The sequence below is a fragment of the Phalacrocorax carbo genome, chromosome 2 (genome assembly GCF_963921805.1).
Source record: "Phalacrocorax carbo chromosome 2, bPhaCar2.1, whole genome shotgun sequence".
Taxonomy (NCBI): Eukaryota; Metazoa; Chordata; class Aves; order Suliformes; family Phalacrocoracidae; genus Phalacrocorax; species Phalacrocorax carbo.
In genome coordinates, this window is record NC_087514.1 from 14,873,143 (window position 1) to 14,900,900 (window position 27,758).

At 42.2% G+C, this 27,758-nt stretch overlaps 1 protein-coding gene across 5 annotated transcripts in view; it reads right to left on the reverse strand.

Annotated features, from left to right (window-relative positions):
* Positions 1 to 22,162, reverse strand: part of COL14A1 (collagen type XIV alpha 1 chain) — a 125,529-nt gene extending 103,367 nt beyond the window's left edge. For 2 of the 5 annotated variants that reach the window (XM_064442171.1, XM_064442173.1), the window contains exons 1-5: positions 21,695 to 22,030; positions 17,923 to 18,041; positions 12,143 to 12,259; positions 11,289 to 11,432; positions 8,184 to 8,270 (exon numbers count right to left, since the gene is read on the reverse strand). In XM_064442171.1, the coding sequence (XP_064298241.1) occupies positions 8,184 to 8,270; positions 11,289 to 11,432; positions 12,143 to 12,259; positions 17,923 to 18,007 (433 nt within the window). In that variant the 5' untranslated portion in view covers positions 18,008 to 18,041; positions 21,695 to 22,030. Of the gene's footprint in view, positions 1 to 8,183; positions 8,271 to 11,288; positions 11,433 to 12,142; positions 12,260 to 17,922; positions 18,042 to 21,694; positions 22,031 to 22,059 lie in introns of those variants that run through there. The other 3 variants (XM_064442169.1, XM_064442172.1, XM_064442170.1) reach the window with 3 other exon arrangements.
* Positions 22,163 to 27,758: the final 5,596 nt, after the last annotated feature.

Below are 27,758 nucleotides of genomic sequence, written 5' to 3' on the forward strand. Positions count from 1 at the left end.
GCTTGGGCTAAGGTTGGGCAGAACAAAGTCAAGTGAGTCCAAAGCCAAAGTGACAGTCTGAAACCAAAATAGGTCTATGAAATTATTCCTGGGCTAAGCAGCTTCAGAGTGGTCAGGAGACCAAGGTGAGGGGAACATAATTATAAATGCTTGCCAAAGCTTTGTGGTGGTCCAAAATGTTCTCAGGATGCTGCACCATGGTCCAAGCATTCCCCAGCCTTCTCAAGGAAGACATGGGGATCTGAGGCCCTGCCCCTAAAGAAGCATAGACAATAGATTCATTTTTTCTGTTCATATTACCTTTAATTGATAGCAAATGCTAGAACAAGCAGGTATACACCACACACAAGAGCTATTCACAATCAGGTCAAAGGACTGATGTCACTGCATGCCACACAGTGCTGAAGAGCAGTTTTTGGTAAAGCCTACTAAAATCCTTACACAGGACCCAAAAGTAAACTGAAAAAAAGCAGTCCTGAAGTAAGATAACAGCCTACACAGGGCACATGTCCCCAGCTATGAGGCAGTTAGATGACAGCAAATGTGCATCCGGTTTCATATGTCACAAGGTAATACATCCACATACCCTCTACAGACGCTGCAAAGATGAAATATTCAAGTCTCAGTATGATGTATGTACATCTTTTAGGAAAATGTAGACAGTAGCCTACCATTCAGACAAATGCAAAAGATCTAAACTTCACCATACTTTTTGATGCAGACTTTAATTTACACATGTTCAAAAGTGAACCCTGTCATATTGAAGTACTCCACAATGTTTGAAGAACTTACCATACCTCCAAAGTAGGAAATATATCTTTCCTTATTCTGCAGCATCTAAGAAACTGATGCTAAAGACTAATGGCCAGGGTTATGTCTACACTTTGTAATGGAGAATGAGGTAGAAGTCCTTCAGCTAGCTAGTTCTGAGCAGGCTAGTGCATTCACCAGGGAGAGTGCTGCACTGGACAATATAGCTGCACTGCTATCAGTTCTGTCGCAAAATTGGTTGCATCTCGTTCAAGCAACCCTTCAACATTATACTGCACTGCATTAGAACAAAAAAAAAAAAAGAGTAAGCAGAAACTTTAATTAAAAAGAAACACTGATCAGCAAATACTAATCATGGAATTATCAAAAGTCACAAGATACCTCCCTGGTGACCTTGTGCTTTACCTACTATGCAGCCTCAGGCCAAGTAGTTCAGTGTTTGCCCCTTGTATAAATACAGCATAGACCCAGAAACTAATACCAGAGCTAAAGCACCCCCCAGAAAGCTCAGGGAAACACTGTAAGTAAGGCCAATTATAGGTTGCATAAAGACATGGTTAATGAGTTCCATAGCCTAGGAGTTCAGTCAGAAAAACGTCATGACTAAAATCAACATTTGCAGTTCCACTAGCCAGGATGAAGTGAGTAAAAGTATGAAACACAGCCAACAGAGCAGAAATTCAGAAGGTATTAATTCCTGTGGCTTAGTCAAATGCCTCATAGCACTCATTTCATGCTGTCTAGTAATACTTACTGAAGCATCTGACATTAACTGAACAGACAAGTTAATAAATCAGATAATTAGTCTCTTTTGCTGAATAGTATCTTAATACACCTCTCTGTGGATTTTTCCCTACTCTGCTTAAACAGTGCCATTCAACAGCTACAGAATGAATGTCAAAGCTTATTTGCATCAAAGGTGATAGCAGTATGGGAAGAAGAAAGCAAATCAGTGTATTTTTCAAGTTTACTGTACCTCTCATTTCTATCACTATCTGAAGACTGATGTGACATCACTGCAAGAGTTATAATAGAAACCTGAGATACATATACCATGTCAATTTGAGGAATGATACACCTTTTGCATTATCTGATAGCATGCATAGCACTGGAAGAAAAAATATGGAAAAAACAATCAGAAACATTTACTTTGAAAGACTGTAGAAATAACGTAAATAATAATATCACTAATAATGTAGAATACATTGGGAAGACAAAAATCAAGAACTATTTCACTGCAAAACAGAGTACTTTGGACATGTCTACACAGTTTTTGCAGCCAGCTGAGACCACCTATTTTACAGCACGCTCACCTAAAAGAAACTGCAGACATATTTATTCCTATTAATACTTAGCAGGTAAGTGTCATATGACAGATGGCTTCAGGTCTCTTTCCTGGAGACTTTATGACACTGAACACTGAAAGTCCTAAAAACTTGAAATTTTGTACAATAAAACTAAAATCTCTTCTCTGTGCAGCACTGAGTAGTGAAGAAAATGAAGAGGAGAGTGGGACCAGCAGGCGTCAGAGGGAACTCCGAGTGAACAGCCATTCTCCACGATATTTATAATTCGTATGTATATATATCTGCATGCATAATAATAATTTCACTAATAATATTAAACTTACTAAAGGTCACTAATAATATTAAATTATTTCAAAGGAAACATTTGTTTATCCTTACCGGTCATTTTTACCTCTTCCTCAAGAACTTTTATATTTAAGTTAATATACAAATGCAGGAATATCAATCAAGACACGAGAAGCCACTATTCAGTGTTTTTATCATCAGTTCATGTTTTATTACCTACGCAAAGATAATACAACCTGACATCTGCACCTCTCTTATGGCAGGCAAGGTATGGCATTAAACAGCTTATTAAAAACAGCTTCTGCAGTTTTTTCCTATCTCTGAGGCCCACTACGATTTCTACATTATTTTTCACTCGCCCAGTGTCTATTTTTTTTCCATTCCCAAGTTGTCTTTTCTATACCCATGACCCAACAGATTAGCAATAGATTTTCTGTCCTAAATTTCTACCTGCTTGTCTCAATCTTCCACAATGAGAAACTCAGATCTGGCATTTATTGTCAGTCGATTTATCCCAGAGCTTCCTCCTGTATACCCCGTTTGGGTAGGGAACTGAGGGGCAATACCCCTTTTCACAGGTCATCCAGCCGCCCTAGGGCCACTCAAATCTTCAAGTGGGGCCACACTCAAAAGCCCAGGCAGCCTGGGTAATGTTCTGCCAGTTTGGTTCCTGGCATGTGGTAAAGGTGACTCCATTAGAAAGAAGCACCTAAGGCATTTAAAAAGCTGCAGTTCTCTCAGGCTTTTTAAATAGGCCACACATCGCTAGATTTTCATCCTGCCGCTAATAGACTTACTCCAGGGATGAAATACAATTTTCATTTGGGAAGGCTGCTCTGTGTTGTGCAGTGAAGATCTCCAACCTCCCTAACAAGTCGTACTTAACCATATGATTATATTACACGCTCTTTACAATGAGGAAGTAACTGTTACATTGCAGCATACATAAATCACGTAATCTTTTATGGGAGCTTATTTCTCATTGTTTTAATAGTCTACAGTCTATATAAGTCTTATCCTGCAAAAACTTGATTCAGAAGAGAGATCTGATCCATACATGCTCTATGCTGTCCTAAATCATCCCAATCTGAGATTTGCATAAGGGAATTTTTGAACAGGACAGGTTTAAGACTCTGTAAGTGTCTTACTCTAGTAGAGCATGAATAAAGCACCTCTTATATTAGGTGTCTGTGCCCAGGTTTGGCAGCAGGGAAGCTGCAGGGGTGGGCTTTTAAGAAGAGGCCAGGGGCCATCCTGTGCCTGTCCACAGCTGGTGACACCTCTGGGAAAACATATTTAAGAAAGGGCATAAAACGCCAGGCAGAGAGAGGAGGAGGAGGGGAAAAAAAAAAAAGTGAGAAAGAGCAGAGGGAACCCCAAGGTCAGAGGAGGAAGTGCTCCATGGTGGACACTGGAACACACACTGGAAGTGAAGAAAGATGCAAGAAGAAAGGAATGGCAGAGAGAAACCACTACATCCTGATCATAACCCCTCAACACCCCTTTTGCAAAGCTTGCTTCCTTTCTGAAGGGACTTGGACTGCATGCAACCTGCAGTGATAACAAGGGAGGAGGAGTCTGGGAGGAGGGAGGAGGTCAAGTTGAGCCTGGGAAAGCAGGGAGGAAAGCTGCTGTTTCAGTGTTTGTCTTCTGTTTCCCACTACCCACATTAGCATTTTTTAAATTATTTTAACTGGCAATAAATTAAGTAAATTTTCCCCCAGTTCCCTCTGTTTGCCTACCATGGTAATTGGTAAGCAGTCTCCTTGTCTTTATCATAACCCATGAGCTTTTTCATTCCTGTTCTTCCTCTTTTCTCTCCCATCCTACTGCAGAGGGGAGCGAGCAAGCAACTAGGTGGGAGTTTGGCTGCCAGCCTTGACTAAGCTACTATACCTCTCAACTAAAAACCCCCTAAAAAAAAAAGTCCACAGGCAAGAAAATAAAACTGGCCCTCAGTGTTTTGTTGTTTTCATTGAAATGCGTGGCTAAAAACGTTTCAGACGCAGAGAAATACTCTGCAGAGAAAGGATATAGTTGCATATTTGCCACATGATATAGTCAAAGCACTGTGATTCTCCCCTCCCCAAAGGGATCTGATTAGAGAATCACTCGTAGAAGTTCTCTGAGAAACTGTAAAACATCTGAGAAGGCACAGAATGTATTAACCCCTGTCGTCATACAGAAAGAAGCTTTGTACATGAGGGAGTTGGAGAAGCGCCAGGGTACAAGTACTCAAATATCAGTGTGTGCTGAAAGAAGCTGAGTCTGTGAGCTTTATCTCAACAAGGAGAAAAGGTTTCTGACATTATTAATATGAGCGTGCACAGCAGCGATAAATCACTAAGCTGAAAACTGACAGGTTCTGAAAAATACAGAAAGGAGATTCAAGACTTGAAAGCAGTTGTGCAGAAGAACTAGAGAAGATTTCTGGAAGTCAAATATAAAGTGAACATTTGACGGATGAGTGCTAGACATTAAACCCGAACTAATTTGGCACAATGACATTACTGGATATACACTGGAGGTCTGGTTGAGATAAGAGCATAGTACCTAGAGCACAAAAGGAAGGAGTAAATCTTTTCAAACTACTTGAATGGGCAAGACACAATAGATGAAAGATTTTAAACCCAGATTACTGAAGCTGCTGGAAAAATTACTAGCAAGCCCCGCAAGGCACTGACAGAGTTCCATAAAGACAGAGCAAAACCCAAATACAATCTAATTCAAGGACAGAAGAAAAAGGTAGGTTTGGCAGTTTAGAAGACATCCACAACTACCACCACCACCTAGAGCCTCAGACAGTTGGTAATCAAACAGCAGACAGCTCTGCAGAATCACTCCTTCAAACCACAGATGAAAATAGGACTAAACAGCTTTGAAACCATCTGGAATCACCAATATAGACATCCATCTTGTATTTCTTAGTGAAGAGCTGGTTTCTATGAGTAGAAGGGTTATGGTGAAATCTTTGTCCCACTGAAATTGAAAGTGAAACTTCTGTGTTTTATGAGGTGACCCTGAAGAAAGTATTTATAAAGAACAAGGTTCTATGATTATGTGCCTTTCACTAAAATAAGCAGGATACGTGAGTTATCACAATGCACAAACTGGACCTTGCATTATTGCCAGAGTCCATGTGCTTTTTCATATACACTAACAAGTGTATTGCTGCGCTTTATTAGTTTTGTACCAAAACGTTGATTTTTGATTTTCTGGCCTACTAAATGTCAAATATGTCCTACTATCCACACTGGAGAATCTTGCCCAACAATTCTCCATATGCATGAGAATGATGATTTTTGCCTTTCTAAGGCTTGCAAAGACACTCTAGTTTCCTCTTATATAAGCATCCTTCTGTAACAAGTGGGGCAGATGTTCACAGAAAGCACCTCCTTACATCAAAACTGGACTCAATACCTGCAGAAATGGTGAAAAGGCTTTTGCTATTCTTTCAGTCAAGAGAAGAACAGAAGCCACAATACCAGTCTGGACAATGGTTGTTTCCAATTTGTTTTGTGGGCAAGGATTGCTCTTGTTTTCAGATACTACACTACCTAGTAATTTATTTTGTACTGCTAACTCCTAAGGTCTTACCTACTTGATCGAGTATATAACACTGAAGATATCGGGGTTGCTATTAAATCTATCAAATTTAGCCATATACTAAATTGTTCTGAAACCAATTAACTGCTGGCCTGAATTTATTAGGTCATACTCAAATCATTTCCTGTCAAACACCTGCAGATGATCAAGTTATTCTTCATGGTTTTGCCATAAAATTTTGTTCTTGTTTCTTTAATCCATTTCTTTCAAATACTTTTTTTTTTGTTTTAGCCAATTTCAAACTGAGGTGCAACAGTCTTTATATGTAAAACTAGGGAAGTTTTGACACCATTACTGTTTGTGTAGCAGTTCTAAATTCAATTCTGTCCCAGCTATGTGTTTTTTGCTGATGCCGTTATTTCTGCACAATGTTTTTGCTTGGACTCTCACCCTACTCCCACTGAAGTCATTCAGTTGGAATCTCCATCACTTTGAATAATCATTATGCTGCGCAAAGGGAAGAAACATGCAATAGCTAGACAGTAGGAAAAGTAGTCTATTACTTTACATTAAAATATAGCTGGGTTGGGAATAGGGCTAAACAAAATCAAGAATTCATAAAAATTAGCATAACGTGGGTTTTTTGGTCAGTTTTGCTGATGGAGAAGTTTAAGTTTTACCTGTCTTTCAAATATATTTTCTAGTATTTTCTAGTTTTCTAGTAAAACTTGCTGCAGTAAGCATAAGGCAATAGCTTTTCACAAGTGCTGGATGGAAGTATATTTTACTCCGATACAACCTGCCCCAATACAACTGAAGAAGTTTAGATAAGTAAAAAGTTGTGCAGGGAGGAGGAAAGCGATTGAGCTAAAGACTTTGCAAGTAAACAAGACTCATAAAAAGGGATAGTGCGCAGATCCAGTTTCCTCTTGCCAACTGTATTTTTGCCCCTACTCCATGAAAAAGCATAAATCCTCTCCCACAGTCTGGCAGACACTTTTCTCTGTCTGCATTTAATCAACGTTTTCCTATTACAGGGCCAGTTTTCCCTCCTTCAACTTTTATCACTTGTTGTTCATTGAGAAAACAAATCACATTTTCCTTCTTTAGTTCTCTCATTTCTTCCAACTCAGTCTTCCTCTAGACATGAAAGAAAGATCACCCACCCACTACCCCATCATGCACTAGCAGGTATAACTTGCTTCTTCAAGTATTGTAAATACTAGCTAACATTTTCCCTGATGTACCCAGTGCGATTAATTGAAGGGTGCCTTGGCTTGAGAAATGCTATATGGAAACAAACTTGTACACTGTTAATAAACACAACATGACACAAGTATGTATGGTAAGAAGAAAAAGCCACTGAAGTGAGAAAAATCTATATGGGTTTCAAGGAGCTTTGAGTGAGGTCTTTGATACTTGTATTAGGAGGAGACAGAGCTAAAAGGGACGGGAGAAATGGGATCCTTGAAACTGTCCAATTTATTCACAAAGAGACTATTTAAGGTCATATCAAGCTGTTCTTGCCTGTGCTTGTTCTGTACATCATAAATAACCACTGAAGGGAATAATTACTGTTGGGGTTACTTCATAAAGAAGATGCTGTTTGAATTTTAGAATAACAGGAAATAGAGTTATATATTAAGCTTGAAATAAATTTTACTGTCCATACTTGACAAGCTTCTTATGACAAGCAATATCACATTTCACCAGAAGGTTGGCTCCTTGCAAACAGACAAAATGAACTCCTTTTTTCCCCCCCATACAAAACATCCCAAATATTTTTGTGTTATGACCTACATTAGGGCAGAGTTATCAAGTTATTATGTGCCTAATTATAAAATAATATCAATTTGACCTTAGGTGGAAATTAATCCCACAAGGCTGTCTTGCAGTCAAGATGATACAAAATAATAATTATGTATGCACACACACGTGTGATTCTTTCACTACTCAAAACGCACCCAATGGGGAAGTACAGGCAACTGGATTTTTCAGTGCAGGTTCAAAGACTGCTTTTATGCTATTCATGGTGGTATTTAGTGCTTACTGTATGAAGTGGTAGAGCAAAACAATGAACTAAAAGCAACACCTCTGTTGTAGCACCTCTCTGATATTCCTGAAAATACTGATTTTTTTCCCTTCTGTTTAACTTAACCCTGGGAACCAGATTTAAAGCCCTGGTTTAAGGAAAAATCTATACAATGGACAAGTTAAATAAAAAAGCTGATTATTTTCAGAATATCACACAAGTCATATGTGTTATGATCTGACCTTCTGGAGCTGGTTTACTCGCATTTGTTTTTTCTGGATCCTTCACCTTGGATTTACTCGTTTCTTTTCTTCTCTCTATATCTTTAACTGAAAAGTAAAGGGGAAAAATAATCAATCAAACTAGAAACAGTGCAGTCAGAAGCATGTAATTTTCTTCATCCACATAACGAAGTTGCATGCAACATCTTGCAACATGCTTAGGTAACAAGTGACTGTTACTGGGTTTTCCCCTCCCTCCTCTTGGGTTTATTCTTTTTATGAATCTTTCCCCATCTATCATCATTAAAGTTCTCAAAAGTGACCCTCCTCACACAGGAGAGTCCAAGTACAGTGACATCAGCACCTAAGCCCACGCTGACAAAGATCCAGCACTGGAAATATAGTCCAGAAAATTGACAAAGCTAGCTGGGGAAAAGTCCAGCATTGCAGAGTTCTACTCCAAGCCATTCAACACAAAAGCACATAAGCCAGCTGTTACATTATCCTCTTAAAAAAAAATCAGCTTAGATCCCATGCCCAAATCTGTGTTCAGGGCACCAAATACTCTCACGAGAGCAAAACTGCTCTAAAGCTCAGACTTCAGCAGTTTCCTGCCCCACAAGTGGGTGGGATACCTCCCTTATTATGTCCCAAAGCTCTCCAAGCAGCCAAGCAGAACCCAGCTTCAATAACAATTCCTAATATTGCATTAATAGCCAGCATCACTCTACTCGTAGTCTGAAAGATTCTGACAAAATCATAAAATCATTGCTAAAGTCACGTATCAGAAAAAAAAATTCCTCACTAATTTCCTTAGAATGCTAATTGGTGTCAATGCCCCAGCTGTCTACTGTGGCCAGGAAGAGCTTAAAAGAATGAAACAGAAAATAAAATTCTACTCCAATTAAAATCTTTAGTTTATGTAGAGCTGGATTATGACCAACATTCATCCAAGCAGGCACTGAGTCTTAGCCAGGATCAGAGTCTCTCTGTGCTACGTCATTCAAAAAACGCTGTGAGAGGGTAGAAGGTGGTTATCTTTCTCTTGAAACAAATAAAATAGACAAGTATTCTGTTTTACTGAGGTAGGAAAACTGGTGAAGAAAAATAACTGAAGTTTTGACTCCTCTCCTTACTAGCTCAGCACATGTATCTGTACATCACCTCTACCTTTAGTGAATGGTTGTGAAACTGATTCAGAAGCAAATTCAGGTCCACGAGCTCACTGAGGAGTCAGCTTTTACCTAGGTAGATCTTGGTTATTAGCTGGGTTACAGATAAAGTCACAATGACACCAGGTCTTACCCAAAAGTGTGGGTTTAATCCTTACCTAAACAAGCCTCCGACTAAAATAAGAGGTGAAATTACCAGAATAATACTAGTCACAAAGGATGCTATTGCTTATTCTTCTAGGCGCGTTCCTTTGCGAAAAGACTAAGAGCAAGCTAAGACGCTGCTTGATGACCTCCTCTAATGCTAGTGCTGTTGATTGGCAAGTCTCCAGAGAAACAGCACAAAAGTCTGAAAATGTTCGCAGGAGACAAGTTGGTCACATCCTGACAGAGGTTTCTGGATTTGGGAAAGCCATTGCTTTCCATGTCAAAATTCTAACCACCTAGGAAGAACAGACAAGACAATACCACTCTTACATATTTGCACAGAAAAAAAAAAAAACAACTTATCTAGTGCATGTTTGTACGTCTGCATTTTAAAAGGAAAAAATTCCCCAGTGATCTTTGTTAATTACATACTATGTACAGTAACTTACAAGCAGCACTAGAATAAGAAAGTATACCTGGCCATATAAAGAGGGATACTTTAACAATAAAATTTTATCATAGGCTTGATAATTCTTTGTACATCAGTTACAACTTAACAACATTGAAAACACACTTCCAACGTACTACACCATAGCATAGTCTCTGCTTTGTATATGTTTGACCTTTTCTCATCTCAAGAATTAGTGACCACTGATCAGAGAAGGGGAAAAAAACCCTAGAATACAGGATAGCAAAAAAGGACTTGAATACATCTGTATCTTGTTTTACTCATGCAAGGAAACACACTGTGAAATTAAACTCCATCCTCATTAAGTACTACATGTTTTCACCTACAACAAAGGAAGAGTATACTAAATAGAACATAGCCCCCATATTCTTAAATTGAGTTGCCAGCTCTACCTTTCCTGAAGTCAGAGGTAGTTTAAGAGACAGCCGCACCTAATATTATAGAAACTGGTGCAGCTTTCTCTGGGCTGCTCTTTAATGCTAAAGTGATCTGTGGTTTTGTGGGTTTCCTAACCAGGATAGAACTTAAAAGTAGTAAACACACAGTTGCAGTGATGAAAAGCTAGAAAGACTTTGACACACACCACATCAAGCAGTCAGCATATTTTATCTTGTGCTCGTTCTAAGAGAAAGGAGGTTTAGGAATGACAGTGAGAAACACTCAGTATCAAGGGAATTCAGTAGGCTTTTAACTGTACTCCCAGACTGTCACATTTTTGTCTTTATCAACCAAGATTCCACTGATCATATTTAACTGAACTGTTTAAGATGCAGATCAAGACAAATCAGCTAAGACATATATATCACTATGATATAGATGTTAAAAGTATGTGTTGGTCAGATAAAAAAATGTCTGAAGCATAATTTGCAAACGTATTTGACAGCTGAAGATGAGTAAGAATTTATCTTTTCATAGTGTCATTGAACTAGCCACTAGTCACCAGTTGGCACAGCTATAACAATGTTTTAATAAATTGGACAAAGGGAAGGAAATTTTTTAAATATCAGAATATAGCACTTCCCTTCTTGTTTCCGCTCACTGAAGATTGCTTTCCACGAGATATTGGTTAATCTCATAACAGAATGGAGAAGAAAAGGATGCCAAGCCAACGGAAAAAAAGATAGCCCAAAGCAAGAATCTCCTGTGCAAGAGCAACCGGATCAACTCCGGCCTCCAGCTGTGTATGTACCAGTTAAAACCTGTGGCTCTGATTAGCCCTCCATCACAGAAGAAGCAGCTTTTCCATTGTCCCTCCTTGCATCAGACTTTATTACAATTTACAGAAGTTACACTAAATATCTGATAAATTCTGCATGTCAGGCATAAGACGACACATACTTCTGAACTGGCCTTGCGCTGGCTTACTCTCCTTGTCTTCGCTGAATGCAATGATCTGAAGGGCATAGTTTTGATCTGGAATAAGACCTTGAATAATTGCTTTGGTTGCAGTGTTTTGAAGAATTAATTGATTAGTTTTTCCACCTGTAAGAAAAAAGACAAAAAAAACCATAAATACATAACTTTCTTTGCTTTTCTTACAGCATGGAGAATGTAATGACTTAAAACTACCTCAAGCTCTACAACGAGTGTAAAAAGTGTTCCCACTTTTGGGACTATCCATACAGTCAGGCCAGATGGCATCCGAGAAAAGCAAGAAGTCAGCAGCCTGACCAAAGACACAGAACAGTTTTCTCAGATAGAAACACTCTAAGCTCAATCAGCCAGCCTTTGTGTCTGGGCCTCATGGAATAGCCACAGTGTCCAGCAAAACTATTAATCAAGAAAAAAATAAACATTTGATAAAAAGCTGTCAAGTCTGGTAACACCCACAGGCTTTCACCCTGCTCTGTTACTGGTTGCCAGTTCTGATCCTATCATCTCCTACACTTCCTTACACCCCACTGGAAGAAAAGTAAAGACAGGTGATCGGTGACGATTTCCAAGAACTACATATGAAGCATAACTAGTATCCACCGACTTCTGCTACCTTAAGCATTCAGTTCCCATATTCTATGCCTATGACCACCCTCTAGGGAAATCAATTTCTCTCTTCTGTTGACCAGTACTCGTTATCCATGGCTTACTCGCAGTTCCTTGGTCCTGAAGGATGACACTAGTCTCCGAAAAGGCTGTTCAGCCTTAAGAAGACAGTCCTTTCACCTTAAAAGAGAACATACAGACATTTGTTTTACCTGAACTTGGAGTGACAAGAAGCTTATATCCAGTGAATTGCCCTTTGGGGGCTTTCCAAGAGATCTGTACACTGTCAGGACTGACTACATTATATCTTAGTCTTGTTGGTGGGGACACTGCAAGTGGGGAAAGAAAACAACATTTTAATTTCAAATAAAAAGCAACTGTCAATTTTAAACAAACAAAAATAAACACATATAGGAGGACAACATAAAATTTTAATGATAAAGGATGCAAGTTATGCAAAATGTCACATACATCAGTTTATTAGTTTGTAAAATGACATCCCCAGGTGCACTACTTCCCTCAGACATACCTTTTATTTATCTTTATAAAAACAAACTAACAACCTAGCAGCAGAGGACAGAAAGACAAACAGTGTTAGATGTTAAGACTCTAGTTAAGCAGGCAAAGCTGGTAATAAAAATGCTCTTTGTTAATATATGGGAATTAAAATTGCTCTCCTTGCTTACACTGACAATATGCATTACCTACCCTACCTACCTTGCATTACCGTGGGCATTTCCCCACGTTTAAGGTCACTCAGGGCCAAATTTTCAAAGCCTTGTGAAGACACAATAACGAAGAGGAAAGATAGGCATGCATGAGGCAGAGGGAACATCAGCTGCCCAATTTGCAAACCTGGTGTAAGCAGCACACAGACTTGCCCAGCTGCAAGCACTGCTTCGGTCTCATCAAGACTAGCAGGCATGCACAGGCTAGTTAAGGTTTAGACAGGGGCAATCTGGATGGTAAGCAAATCTGGCTTCTATTTATATTGTGCCATCACCTAGGTTTCAAACAGAAGCAGCAGGTGAAATGAATAAAAGCATGAAATGATTGAGAAAGAGACGGCATTTAAGTGAAGCAACACACAGAGGAACAAATGGAAATCCACCCTACATGGCTACTGCAGTATCAGCCACTTTGTGTCTACGCACATGGATGCAAAGCTGTGAAAACCAGTTCGTCTGCTCAGGCAAGCTCCCCTGATGCTGGACAACACTCTACACAGCATTTCTGGTCTGCTTCAGGGAGCCACATCCCTCCTTCACAGCAAACAACCAAAGCAGAGCTGCTAGTTGTGCAGCCTGTGGTACCAAAGGCTGTCAATAAGGGGAAACCTTCATACATCTGCATAGGGATTGGCTCACAGAACTAACTGATCTGGAGGGAAAGGCAGCCGGGGAAGCTACCCAGAGGCTGAACAACAGAAAGGGCTAGAAAAGCTTAAAATAATCTTCTATCAACCTTCCCCCTCCTCTCCCCACTACTTCCACAACCCCCTGAACTTTCTACTTCATTTTCCAAACCCCGACTGTCTCTGCCACTACCATCCTTATGGTTTCTCTCACAAAGCGTAAGTAATAAGGGAAATTATCTTAAGGGGGAAAGCAGCGATTTCTTTTCCTCAGAGCCCAATATAGCTCTTCATTGACTAGGCTCATGCCCACGGTTTGTTCGTCCACTAGGTGTAATAAACCAACAGTTCATGATTTTCCTGAGATTTAAGGATTACAGCATACGGAGCGTCTGAGTCAACAGGCAGAATGTGCTAGCCAACAGCCTCTGGCCTCTCCATCTGACCTGCTACAGTCAATGCAGCTCTGGCACTAGCAGCAGCCAAAGACCTGTCCTGAACTGATTACTTTTTCCTACGTGCTTTTTTTCCAACGGCTTGGGGGAAGAAAGAAGAGGGAAAGAGGCAGGCTGCAGTTTTCTGAGATGTGGGGTGGTGGTTTTTTTCATGTCATCTACCATTAAAAACATTTTGCATCTTTGAAGCAAAAATCTGGAGGTTTAATACAAGAGATATATTCCCTTGCATCCAGCCAATCAATCCATAGGGGACAGTTTTGCCAGACCAAAGGCAGGTTCTGCAGTTCTCTGCCTTGAGGGACTTCTGGAACATCAGAACACAGAAAACAGAGTACATAAGCACCAAGAACAGCTTAGTAACAGCTCCGCATTCTCAAAGACTTCAGAGAACAAACTCAAGAAGAGAGGCAAGGGGACAGAAACAGCAGGTAGCACACAAATTCCACACACACAACACAGTACCAGGTTTCCACCCAAACAGTGCATTTCCCCAGTGGCTGGGAACAAGCTTATCAGACCTCACCTCCAGACTGCCTGTCACCTCCCTGATGTTTAGAGAAAGAGAGGCTGCAAGCAAGAGTGTGTGCAGGAATCACTGCAAATACAAAACCAGCTCTTTGAAAATTTGGCCCTCGTATTGCAAAATTTTTGCTGGGCAGGTTTCTGCAAGAACATTCAGCGTGCTATAATTGTAATAAAATGACAGACTACGGCAAAAAGTTTTGAAAGCCAAGCAGACTGTAGTTATGGATTACAGCTTTTAATTCATTCTCAAGATTCATTCTGTCTTTAAGCTACACATGAATCACAATGAATTGGGGCTGAATGAACCAAGAGTGACAAATCACACCTAGATGTTTGCAAAGTATGCAATTCCTTTTATTATTTATTTAATCTAAGGAATAGCGAATAAACTTTTGAACAATGACAGTATGCAAGCGCAAAAATGCTGCACATTTTACCCAGATTAAGTGGTAAATTTGTATGGGGATTAAGAGGCAGAGCAGAGAGCAGCAAAGTAGCACCAAGGATTGACAAAAAAAATCATGTCTTAGAATTTCAGAGTTCATTTTCTCTGCCATCTTCTTCCTTCCCCTGTCATTCCACTCTGCCCTACTTTCAACTTAACAGTTTACAAAAGCACGTTCTAACAAAGAAGCATAGTTCTGGCTTAATTGCTATTAGCCATCACCAAAACAGGTAAATTTTGGGAGCCCCTAAAAAACAATCACAGATCTTACAAGCAAAGAAGGAGACAACCACCAAAGTTTTTCTGTTTACTACAGAGCTACAATGTGAAAGACTAGAAAAGTTGTGCCAGAATAGTCTTTACATAACTCGTCAATTTTCACTAGGTACTTTTTGCATCAAAGGTGGCAGTGCAGGGAAACAGACATCCCCACACTGCAATTAACCATAAGTAAGAAAAGAATTATTCACCAGACAGATACTCAACTGCGTCTTAGTTGTGCAAAGACTAACGTTCTGGCATAGAGAAGTACATATAGCTAAGGAAGTTAAAAATCTAACACTGGAACAGACAACAAAATATTGATGGGAATTACTACACATTCACCAACCTGAAGAGGATATCTTTATTTCTTTGGACCTTTATTGTCTGTGGAACAAAACCTCATTTCTTGCAGAAAGGGAAAAAAATTAATCCAAGCTGAGACAGTTAACTGATAAAAATCAGTAGCTAGAGCTTGTTAAGTGGTTTTACAGGAATGCAAAGTGAATGGCCGTCAGCAACATTAGAGCAGTCACCCAAAAGAACACTACAGACAAGTTCAAGGCTTTGGTTTATGCCACCAGATAAATCAGCCCTCCAAATACATGACTCTTGTGGACAACTAGAGAAAGAGTGTTTTGAACTATTCAGTATCTTAATGGAAAGGGAAAAATAGCATAAATTGCATATATGCAGCTCCCGAAGACATCCAATAGTCTAAGATTGGATACTAATGAAACCTTGTGGCTTCAAATTAACTTTTGTCATAAGAATTGATCAAGTTAATATGCACTGCAATTACATTAGTAACATGTGGAAATTATTGCTACACAAAGAAAAGTTTCCATATTTAAATATAGAAGGAAAATTCTTAAAGCAAGTTACTTTATGAATAAATGGAAAATTCTGAAGTGTTTTTCTTGCCCAGCACTATTTTTGTGCACTATATAAGAACATAAGTAGACAAAAGCTGGATTTTTTTTTTTGTTGCTGTTATTTAAGTGATGTTATGCTGAATGAGGAAGAAACAGCAGTGATGAAAGACTAATTGTTCTTGAGTAAAATTTGAATGGCACTATGTGGTTTATAAGGCATTCAGGCAATAAGCGAGATAAAACCATGTAGCTCAACACAGATAACTCCTCAGTTGAAGGAATAAGTTGTACCTTCAGGCATGTTGACTTCAGTCTCCCAAACATATTCTCCTTTCCAAGAAGTCACATTACACACCTTTACCTCAGCATCATTGCCAAAGGAAGGAAACACAAGCTGGAACTAATACCAGCTCTTCCTACACCTTGGCAGAGTGTACAATTTCTTAAAACAGACAAACATACTGTTATTAAATTGTAAATAGCTAGCCAGCTGCATGAAGAGTTTACTGCAAGGGGTGGCAACCTTAAGAAAGAATTTGAGAAACGTCTTATTACTTTAAGTGCAGCAAGAGATATTTTTATTCTGTAAACACAGAATAGAGACTTCATATCACCTCATTCAACAACATAACAGTCATTTTGGGCCAAGGCAATAGTTCACTTAGCTTAGTACCACACTGCTGACAGCATTCAGCAGCTGATGCTTGCTGCAAGAGTATAAGAACAAGGGAAGTATTGTTCTTTATTCATCAAGTACACCAACTCTAGCTTCTGCTGGTCTCTTTCTGACCTTCACTTCATTGTATTAATAGTTTGAGTTTTCTCCCTTACATATGATTGATTAAACCAACTTAAAAAAAAAAAAAACCACAGTGGTGGGAAGAGCATGGTTTTCCAAGCTCAAGGAATTTTGCAAAACTTTCTGGAGATGGATCTCAATCCCCAGTCCTGTTTTGCAAATCTTAACCATATGTATTAGGACTGAAATACACAGAAAGGACTAACCATATGCTTTGCTTTATTGGCTCATTAAGTCACAAACATTCTGGACCTCATTTCTGACCAGAACTGATGTGTTGAACATTGGGAACATGTATGAAGAAATCTTCATTCACCTCACATCACCCACATTAAACATTACTGCTTACATGTGTCCCTACATTCTAGGAAAGACTTGTAAAACGCTCACAGATTCCCACCTATCCAAGATGGTATGCTTACCAGCGCCCTAGGGCCTCGCAGACTGGACAGCACTGCTACTTGCATTTACCAGAACCTGGAAAGCTTCAGGCTGCCACTACTCTCCGAATGTGCTCATGAATAATGCATTACACAAGATGCTTTAGAAACGACACAGGATCAAATTCTGCTCCCAATTATGCCTATGCAGTCTCATATCAAAGGAATTACATAAATACAGAGTTGAGAGAAACATCTTTCTTTAGAAGTCATAAAAACTCGTTGGCATTCTTCCTCCCTTCTTCTCCAAGCAATAGGATAAATTTTCTCTAGAAGTCAAGCCACTGCCAGTATGATCCAACAAGTATTTAAGCCTAACAATCTCAGCAGTATCTTTTAATACCCACAAAGGAGATTTAAAAAGAAAAAAAAAAGCTGCAGAAGTAGTCTGTGACATTTAACAGTCCTGTGCAATACCGTGTGATGTAAGTGTTACAATAGCTACTGTTCCAGCAAAGACAAAAAAATATATTCCATACAAGCTTAGTATTACAGCTGGTCCTTCAAACTTAGTTGATTACATAGCGGACATTCACATCAATTTCTGCTCAGTACTTTCACATAAAGAGTTAAAAAAAAAAAGTGTTGCATATAACTCGTTTTGGAACACGTGGATTTGCAAAAAGATTTATGCTATTTGAGATACTAGGTTCAAAAAGCACACACAAATATATAATTCCACTTCCCCCCTTAGATCAGCAGAAAAACTCCTGCTTCATTTCAGTAGTACTGGATCCACATCCTACTAAGAGGGAAGTGACACTTACATTTGGAATAAAATAGTCTGTTTCTGCACATCAGAGTGAAAAACTCCACCTTCTTATTTATGCCTTACCTTGGCCCTGGGCATCACTGCTGAAGAAAGCGGTGACAGCTAAAAAAGCCAAGAAACAGCTCTGTATCTCATACCGACAAAGCATCTTCTTCCCCTCAATACACACAGTATCAGCAGATCTGAAAACACATAGAATAAAAAGACTTATTAAACCTGCAAAGATAAGGCATCCACTTTAATGAAAAGTATGGGCAAAATCTGTATTCCATTTAAAAAAAAAAAATCAGGAATTTGCCATAGACATCAGTGGAGCCAAGGTTTCATCCTGACAGCAGTTCTATAACCAAAGCATATATTACCTGAAAGGGACAAAGAACCCCATTTGGGCCACTCAACAGTTCTGAAAATTTGGCCCATGTAAACAGAAAAACTGGTATTCTTTGCTTAGCATACATGAGCATTAGAAGTAGAGTCTGCTATGCGTAACAAGGTAAAATGGGTATCTCTGTACAATCCAACATTGCAAGCATCCAGAATGGGATGTTAAATTATGTATTTCAGGATTCTGTAATAAAAAGAGATGAGAACTGCCCTGCAAGCTTATCATAAAATAGCAAATGTGTGTACTCTGTAACCCCAGTGAAATAATCACTGATCAGTTCCAGTGAGCAATTTTGCAAGTCAGTTGTCAAAAAAAGGCAGAACTTTGTTCTGAGGAAACACAAGTCCTCTTCTCACTGTCCTCTACAGCCTACTCTATTTTTCTGTTTTCCATCTTATTCAACTTAACCTGTGCTCTCTGTTGTACTACCTGGCACTTACAGTGACTAAAGCAAGCACAGCTCAGAAGGCATGCAGTACCTCAGCTGAGCAGGCACTAATTCTATTTGTATGTGATACCATGGTCAAAAACATTAACTTAATCAGCTACAAACATCAACCCTTTAGAGTGCAGCACTATACAAGTGCTCACGGTAGTCCTAGGTGAACTAGTGGGTACCATTCTGGTGCCAAAGAAGAAGTTCCTGAGGGGGTAATTTATCTGCCCACAGAAGCTAGATTAAGAACAATACAAATTTCATTATCTGGACTTGGCCTTTAACGCTTTCCAGTACAGTTATTCAACATACATAGAAGCACCTTTCAAGATGCATCAACATGTTCACAACACTGTGCTTATAAACATTTACATATCCCTCAACTTTACCACATTAGTTCTACTCAATTTTCTGAACCAGGAAGAATTTTTGCTGCCTTCTCCTGTTAGTATTTTACAGGAGAATTATATTAAGATAATTAATAGTAGATTCTTTCTGTCAACAGAGAGTCAGCATTTGAAGGTTTACTTTGGTAAATTTTGGTTTATGTATTTGTGTTGCACAGCCTTCCCATTTACCTCCTGTGTCATTTTCTCTAATATTCCCAAAGTACCATCATTGATTTTACCTTCCATGTTTTCATTGTCTTCTGAGGAGGGCACAAAGTAAGTGGTTCAACCACTATCTAATCCAAAAGCCTGACTGAAGTACCTCAACCATTATTAACAGATAAGAGAAGACCTACGTCTCCTTCTCTCTTCAAGTATTTACAATTTGCCACAGTTATCCCAGGACTTGTTAGGTTTACTGTTGCAAATGCCAGTCATGAATGCTTGACATGCCACCGAGAAACACATAGGGGACTTAATCATCAAGAATTCCATCCCCACAAGAGGTAACCTAAGTTTTAGCCAAAGTATCAACGCATTTCACACTACCTAAATAAATATTTTTAATCCATCTCTTAAAAGGATAAAGCTCTCAAGACAAAGGGAAATAGCTAGATCCAGTAACAAAGACATGCACGAGGAACTTTGGTATTGCTGTGCCCAGTTCTCAGGACACATCCTCCAGATGGAATTCCAAAATTGGAGCAAAGTGTCCAGGCTTCCTACTACATGAACACAAAGGGTCAGGACACCCAAGGACTGGATCCAGCCGAGTCAGCAGACGGTTGCCTAGTGACAGGCAGCAGGAAGAATAGAGTTAAGTCCTAAACAGCCTGAAATGCATCCCTTGTGTATCTCACACTGTGTATTGATGCTTCTCCTGTCGCTCAAGAATACAACCCTCAGGAAGTAAAGTTAGACCCTTGAAAGAGCAGTGTACAACTCATTCTTCACTGCAGTCACCACTTATGATGTGGGGATTTCTCTACATGTAATAACCCAGACATTAAAATATTCACTCACAGTGGTGGCTCAATTCCCCATTTGCTAGATTTGGTATAAACACTCCTCCCAAATAAGGTCTACAAATACTACCAGGTAATCCTGTGTAGAAACACTACTGCTGCTTTTAGAGAAAAGTCATTGTGCAGAAGAGTAAGTTTTATTGGGATACATACAACAGGTGCTGGATGGCACAAGTTCACCTCTGCGCTGACCGGCACTTCAAGGTTCACTTAACCGGGAAAAGCAACCACCAGTCTGCAGCCACCTTGTGGCTGACATCATCTGGGTATATAAATTAAATATCCTGTTCCTTTTTACATATTTCAACTTTTATTAACTATTTGGTAAAACAGTGATCTGACGGAATATCCCTGGCAGCAGAGACGAAACCCTCCCAGGCCGAGCCCTGCCCATGAGGGGAGCCCGCTGCCCGGCTGTGCTCCGGGAGGCCGGCCTGCCCAGGAGGGCTGCCCGGGCCTGGCAACAGGGCCCCTCCGCCCGAGGGAGCCACCTGCCCCCGAGAGCTGCCGGCCCGGGAGTCACCCAGCGTGCACCCCGTGCTCCGCACCGCCCTGGGTACGCCGCCCGGGCTAGGGGCCCGAGCCGCCCGGCGCAGCCCTGGCGCCCTTCCCCAGGGCGGGCAGGGCAGCGCTGCCCGCCTGAACGGCGGCCGGAGTTTACCGCTCCTCGTCATGGAGCGGTGCGGCCCCGCGCTCACCCTGTGCTCGGGAAGAGACACGCGTTTCTGGGGCCGACGTCCCGCTGGGCGAAGCGAGGAGCGGGACCTGCCCCGGCACCGCCGCTGCCCCGAGGGAGCGGCCGGGCCCGCCGCCATCGCCGCCGCCCCCACACGGGACGGGCGGGAAGGCGGCCGAGGAGGCCGGCGGCGAGGCGCGGAGCCGCCGGCGGTGCCACGACCCGCGGGCGCCTTTCCCTCGTCCCTCTACAGCACCCGCGCCGCGGCTCCAGCGGGGCCCGGGGCGCCGCGACTCCCTGACCCCCCTCCCGCCGACTCCTCTCCGGGGCGCCCCCGCCGCGGCTCTCCCCTTTGAAAAAGAGTTCCCCCGGACGCAAGTTAAGAAAGCGCCATCGGGCAGGTGGCGGCCTCCGCCGCGGCAAAGCGAACGACGGGCCCTGTGAGACCCAGGGGCCGCCCACCGGGAAACCCCCGGCGGCGGGGAGCGGAGAGCGGCCGCGGCGGGGCGGGCTCGCCTGGCCGGGCAGCCCCCGCTGCAGTGACACCCGCCGGGCGTGAGGAGCCGGAGCGGGGCGGTCTGCCTCGACGCGCCGCAGGAGGGAGCGGGCACCCGCAGCCGCGGCGGGACGCGGGCAACGGCAAGACCCTCCGTTTTCAAGTGTGCCTGGTTAGCTTTTTAAATTACGCTTATTTGTAAGAGCAAGGCTATTACAGGATTTCCGAGGGGCTCCCCCCTCCTTCCCCGCCAGAGGCTCGCCGCCCTCCGCCCCGCCACCCCTCCTCCCTCAGCCCGCTCTCCCTCCGGGGCTGCGCTCCGGCCTCCCGGGCAGGTGGGTGCGTGGGTGGAAGCGCTCCTGCCCAGACCCCGCGGCTCCAGCCCGCCGCCCCCGCCCGGAGGCCGCCGCAGCGGAGCTCACACCGACCTGCGCGGGCACCGGCGGGGGCGCGGCCGCTCCTCCTCACGCGGGGCTGCGGGAGAGACGCTGCCCTCCCCTCCGGCCGCTCGTCCCCTCGCTGCGCCGCATCCGATGAGGCGACGGGGGAGCGAAAGGAGGCGGGCAGTTATAGAGCAGAAGGTGGAAAGAAGGGGGGAAAAAAAAAAAAAAAGGAGGCATGAGCGATGCCGGAGACCCACCCCTCCGCCCCCGAGCCCGGACCCCGCGGCGGGGGCGCGGCCAGGTGCGCGGGGGGGCCGGGCCGGGCCGGGTGGGCTCCGCGCTGGGGGGAGGGGGGGGCCGGCAGCGTTACGCGGGCAGGTGCTGCCGCCTCCGCCTTCTGGCCTCGCTACCTTTTAACTCGTTTTCCTCACGCCGGAGTTCCTCGTTGACTTCGTTTGAAATGATTTGGAAGGTGCCCGCTCCGCAGCGCGGCTCGGAACGCAAGTATCCCCCGGTGCCGGGTGCGCATTAATGATTCACCGGGGAAATATTTATGCTAAAGTGTTCCAGCACTTGTCTGGCTTGGTATAAACCTTGATTAGAAGCATCAGTACGTATGTACATTTTTGCTGTATGCATAGACACTGCAACGGGGAGGTGAAACTGCAGAATCTAGGTTTGTATAGAAATATGAGTTACCCTATGGTATTCCCTACTGAATTTACAATTAGGGCAACTACTCACAAAGTTTGTAAGTCCCGAGATTTTAAGAGGTGAATGAAAATACTCATTGCAATGTGCCCCGGTCATCTGTATAAAATCACAGATGGAATCACCGAAGGACTGCAGCTAAGGACCAACGGGCGTAGGTGGCCCAGAGATGTGCATCCCTTCCGCCGTGCGAGCAGCCGCCCCTCCTCGGGAAGGGCAGGGCTCAGGGACGTGCCTCTGACCGAACTCTGTAAAGCGGGTCCGTCCGTGGCTGAGCAGGATTCCCAGTCCTGCAGACTCTTGTCCAAAGTCACCGTGCACAGGTATCTTTCCACTGAAACTGCAGAAGTGTTTGAGCTTTAGAGAAACTCTTTAAGTCCAATTGTTTTCTATAGCAAAGGTTAAAAAGCGTTCCTAGATCTAAAAAGCATCTCCCAGGTCTAGGAACCAGGGAGATCCTGTCTGCGGTACGGCCCAGGTGTGGGCAGCGGCTGACACCTTGCACCGGTCGAGAAGAGAGCAGCTCGCAAGAATAACAATTCCTCTGAGGCAATAAGATGTTCAGCTCGTTGATGCCAAATGTGATACGTTTTGTACATTTTCAGACCTTAGTTTATGTATTTAGCTAAACAATAACGTCCAGAAGACAAGGCAGCAGTTGGATAGGTCTATTTGCAATGCCCTTGGAAACTCAGTAAATGTAGAGACATAAATCAGCCTAATCCATGACTGCTTGCCGGCTCATGTATTTCAGGGAAGGACGAGGAACAGCCTGCCAAAGGGAGAGTCTGGCTCCCTCTCCCTTTTTTTTTTTTTCCCGGATTTATAATGCAGTGTGCAAAGTCCATGAGCACCATCCTGTGGCTACATCTAGTCAGAGTACTGGGACTTGCAGCAAAAAGTCTTGCACATCCCACTGGCCAATAAACACATTCTGTAACTCCCTGCAGCCTTCAAATGACTTTGTACTTTGATTTTTAATCACCCGTTTGCAGTGGCAATGAAACTAATATTTTACGGTTATGCAAAGTGTATGTTTTCAAGGGTAACTCAGCTGATTTTATTAATGTCAGTTTATTTTACTGATTTACAATGCTATTTTTACATTATTTGTCAGCTCTTAAGAGTGAATCATGCTTGTTAACACTGAGCTTTCTCTGGAAAGCCGGGTAGATCTCCTTCCATAATTACAAGGAAGAGCTCGTGTTCAAGAGTTCAGGCTCAAAATTAAAAGGTAAAGCGTCCTTGAAAGAGTTCATGTAAGTTGCACATCTGGAAATGGAGTAAGATCACAATATGCACAATATTACATTCATAATGTAATGTACTTGTGTAAATATGAATTACAATAATGTAATAATGTACAATTATACATTAATCATTATTTACCAATGTTTCCTTCTTTTCTTCCTTTAAAAAAAACCCAGAGTTTTGAGAAGAAATTTACTGAATGTGAATTGGCCCCATGAATTTACCCTCCGCTATTTTGAACTGTGATTTCAAAAAAGCAACAATGATTTATAGCCACCACTTTTTAAAAGTATTCAAACCAACAAGATATTGACCGTCCTTTGCTTGGCTAGTATAGATTCCACAAAATTTCTATAAATAAGATTCCATGGGAATGCTATTGAAAACACAGCTGGAAACAATTCCACTAACTCAGGGCCGGTGCCGTAGAGAACAGGATGAGAGCAGGCTGGTGAGCTCAGAGAGAACTGGGCTGAATATCTAACGGTACGACTGAACCAAGTCACGGATCACCAGCAGCAGTGTTTGCAGCAGCTGAACAGAAACCCAAACAATGGATATTTTAGGTGGCTGTGGGGAAGAATAATGCTGTAATCATCAATCTGTGGCTTTTTAGAATATCTGCTTTTCAGGATATGCTTAGAATAGTTTTCTGACTTTTTCTGATATACTAATAAATGCAATCTTAATTGTGGTGCCATTTTTCACAAGACTTTTGGGAAATTAGAATGTCAAATTTGGGGGATATTTTTAAGTTGCAAATAAATAAAAACTAATCATCTTGTATTCTTTCATTACAGTGATGTTTTTAAAGATGACTAGTGGTTTTATATCCTAAGCCAATATATCTTACAAGGAGATGTATATTTTTAAATGCCCTTTTCCCCCTAGCATCCAGAAACTCCAGTCCCATTCAAAGATTTTGACAATGGATATCCACATTTGCATGACTTGAACTAGTGCCTAGGCCTAACCACAATTACTAGAAATTTCTTTTTTTTTTTTTTTCTATTAAAAAAACTGAAGAACACAAAGACAGAGGTAATACTTGAGGTAAAGCACGGCTGACTTCTGTTTTCAATTTTGTAAATCTTAGTAAATATTCTGGTACATATAATGCTCTTTGGAAGGTGGTTTGCCAAGATCAGCCTGTCAACGCTTGCGATAATTAGATGATTTATGAAGTCGTGTGCTGAGAGATTGGAGAAGGATTTGGGACTACGGTCTTCCCAAATTTAAAATACAGAAAAAATATTTTAATGAAAATTTTATTTTAAATTATTTTCCTGAAAAATGCAATTGTGATCCATCTTTAACATATTAGCCATGCTTGCTTTTTAAAGTTTCTTGCCCTCAATAGTTAAAAGAATTTCACAGTTATTTTGTGATATGAATATGCAGTGAAATTACTTCTGAAAAGGGTAGCGCTTTTTTGTGAAATATTTTTTCTAGTGTCTTTCTTTGTGCTACAGTTGTTTCTCTGTTAGCAACCCCACAAATGTGGCTTTTTACAGCTCTATTTTTAGGCAGGAGCTGCCCGAGCAGCCCAGCTTCGCTTTGTTATCGGATAGCATGTCTGATGAGTTATTTTCATTTCTTTGATACTTTTCAGAAGATTTCAGTGCTGTCAGCACTTTAGTGAGAGGCTAGGTTTATTCATCTGAAGTTTATTACACATAATGAGGTAAGTGAAAGGGATACGTAGGAAGCCAGATTGATGCCATGGCCATTGAAGTGTAACTGTTCGTGATTAGGTTTGGTGCTGCTCCTCCAAACATGCCGGAAAGGGAGCAAAACTGGGCAAAGGGAGCATAGGAAGATGGAAAAATGCAAATATTTCTCGATCATGTATTTTTCTGTTCATCTCTCAGTATGAGGGTTCCAGAAGGTAATGGGAAGAATGACGACTTTAGTGTTTTATGAAGTTAGTTTTTCATTCTGCAGTTGAATTAGATCCCTTTAGGTTTGTGAGGTGAGATTCATCTATCCTGGGTTGACAGTTCACCATCTGTGCTAGTTGCTGAGCCCTTTTCTGGCCAATGCTGAGGAACAGACATAGCTTTGAGACATGGCCAGGAGCTAAGTTCCCTCTTCTTAGCCTCTGACAAGTGTAGCTTATCCAGATCCATTCAGGGAGGGAGTTCAGCCACAACTTACAGTCCTTGAGCAGCAGGGAGGCTGAGTTCAGCCTGCTGAGAAACCAGAGCCCCAGCCGCTAATTCCTGCACCCACAGTCTCTTCACAGCTGCAGTGAAAAGGCAGTCCACCAGAGAAGTGATGCTATCCTCTCTGATGTGTGTATGTGCTCACACGGTAGGAGCGTGCCTTACCTCACTGGGCAGGGAGGGCTCGGCTCGTGCGTGCACGTTATCCCTCAGGCCGTGAGGAGCAGGAAGAGTTTCCTGGTCTCCTGCTGGGCAATGTCCTGGACCCATTAAGCATTACACAGGATCACAGAATCTTTGAGCTTGGAAGACACCTCTGAAGATCATCTTGCCCAACGCCCCCTGTTCAAGGAGGGTCAGCAAAAGCAGGTTGGCCACAGCCATGTGAAGGTGAGTTGTGAGTATCTCCAAGAATGGAGGCTCCACAACCTCTCTGGCTAACTAACCTACTGTGGTGTTTAACCACCTTCACATTAAAAAAAAAAAAGCAACAAACAAACCCCACCCACAACATTTTCTTGTGTTCAGATGGAATTTCATGTGTTTCAATTTGTATCCATTTCCTTTCACCCTGTTGCTTGGCACCAATGAGAAAAGTCTGTCTCCCTCTTCTTCACTCCCTCCCATCAGGGGTTTATCCATATGGATAAGATCTCCCTGAGCCTTCTCTTCTCTAGGCAGAGCAGTCCCAGCTTTCTCTGCCTCCCCCTCTTTATGAAAGATGCTCCAAGCCCTTAATCATCTTCATGGCCCCTTGCTGGACTCACTCCAGTAAGTCCATGTACTCTTGTACTGAGGAGTCCAGCACTTGACCCAGCATCCAGGTGCAGCCTCACCAGGACTGAGTACAGTGGAAGGATCAGCTCCTTCAGCCTGCAGGTAATTATCTTCCCCGTGCAGGCTGTGAGGCTGTTGGCCTTGCTGCAAGGACACATCGCTGGCTCATGGTCAACTTGTCTACCAGGATCCTCGAGGCCTTTTCTGACAAAGCTGCTTTCCAGCCAGTCAGCCACCAGGGCATGACCTTGCATTTCCCTTTGCTGGATTTCATGAGGTTCCTGTTTCGCCATTTCTCCAGCCTGCTGAGGACACTCTGAATGGTGGCACAACACTCTGGTGTATCAGGCACTCCTCCCAGTTTTTTACCATCTGCAAACTTGTTCAAGGTGTACGCTTCAATGTCGACCAGTTCATTCATGAAGAGGTTAAACAGTGTTGGCTCCAATCAACCCCTGGAGTACCTCACTAGAGCTTGACCGCCAGTTGGACTTCATGCTGCTGATCACAGCCCCCTGAGCCCAGCAATTCAGCCAGTTTTCAATTCCCATCAGTGTCCGCTTATCTAGCCCTTGCTTCATTACTGTGTCTATGAGGAAGTTATAGGAGAAAGCATTACTAAAGTTAGATAAACAACGTTGCAGTCAAAATGCAAAATCCATAATCACTGCTCCCACGTGCTGCCATACAGCATGCTGAGACTTCATCAACCAGCCTGAGAGACCGCACCTGTTGATGGGCAAATCCTGGGAGGCTGCTAGCACAGAGGCAGGGGCACCCTCAGGAAACAGGAAAGACCATGTGTTATGATGTTTGGATCTACCAGCAGCTGGAAATAGGTAGGCACAAATACAGCATTAGATTGGCAAAAGTGAGGGCAGATTTCTTTTCACTGGATTACGCTGCAGTAGAGATTAAGTTGCAGCCCACCAATGGTACAATATAACACAGTAAGGGAGGGGTTCCCCCCACTTTTTACTGAATAAGCAGAAGACCAACAGATTCTGGCTGTCTGTGCCAGAAGTAATTTTCTTTGGAATGAAATCCAGGCTGAAAGGAACATTTAAACCCAATAAGAGCTGGAAGCGATGCCATGGCGGTCTCTGTAATATATATCTTGAGTAATGAATACGAGAGATGTCTGGAACAAGGAAGAATTCCTTGCCAAATAACATGTATCTTAAGCTATTACCTAAAAGAAGCAG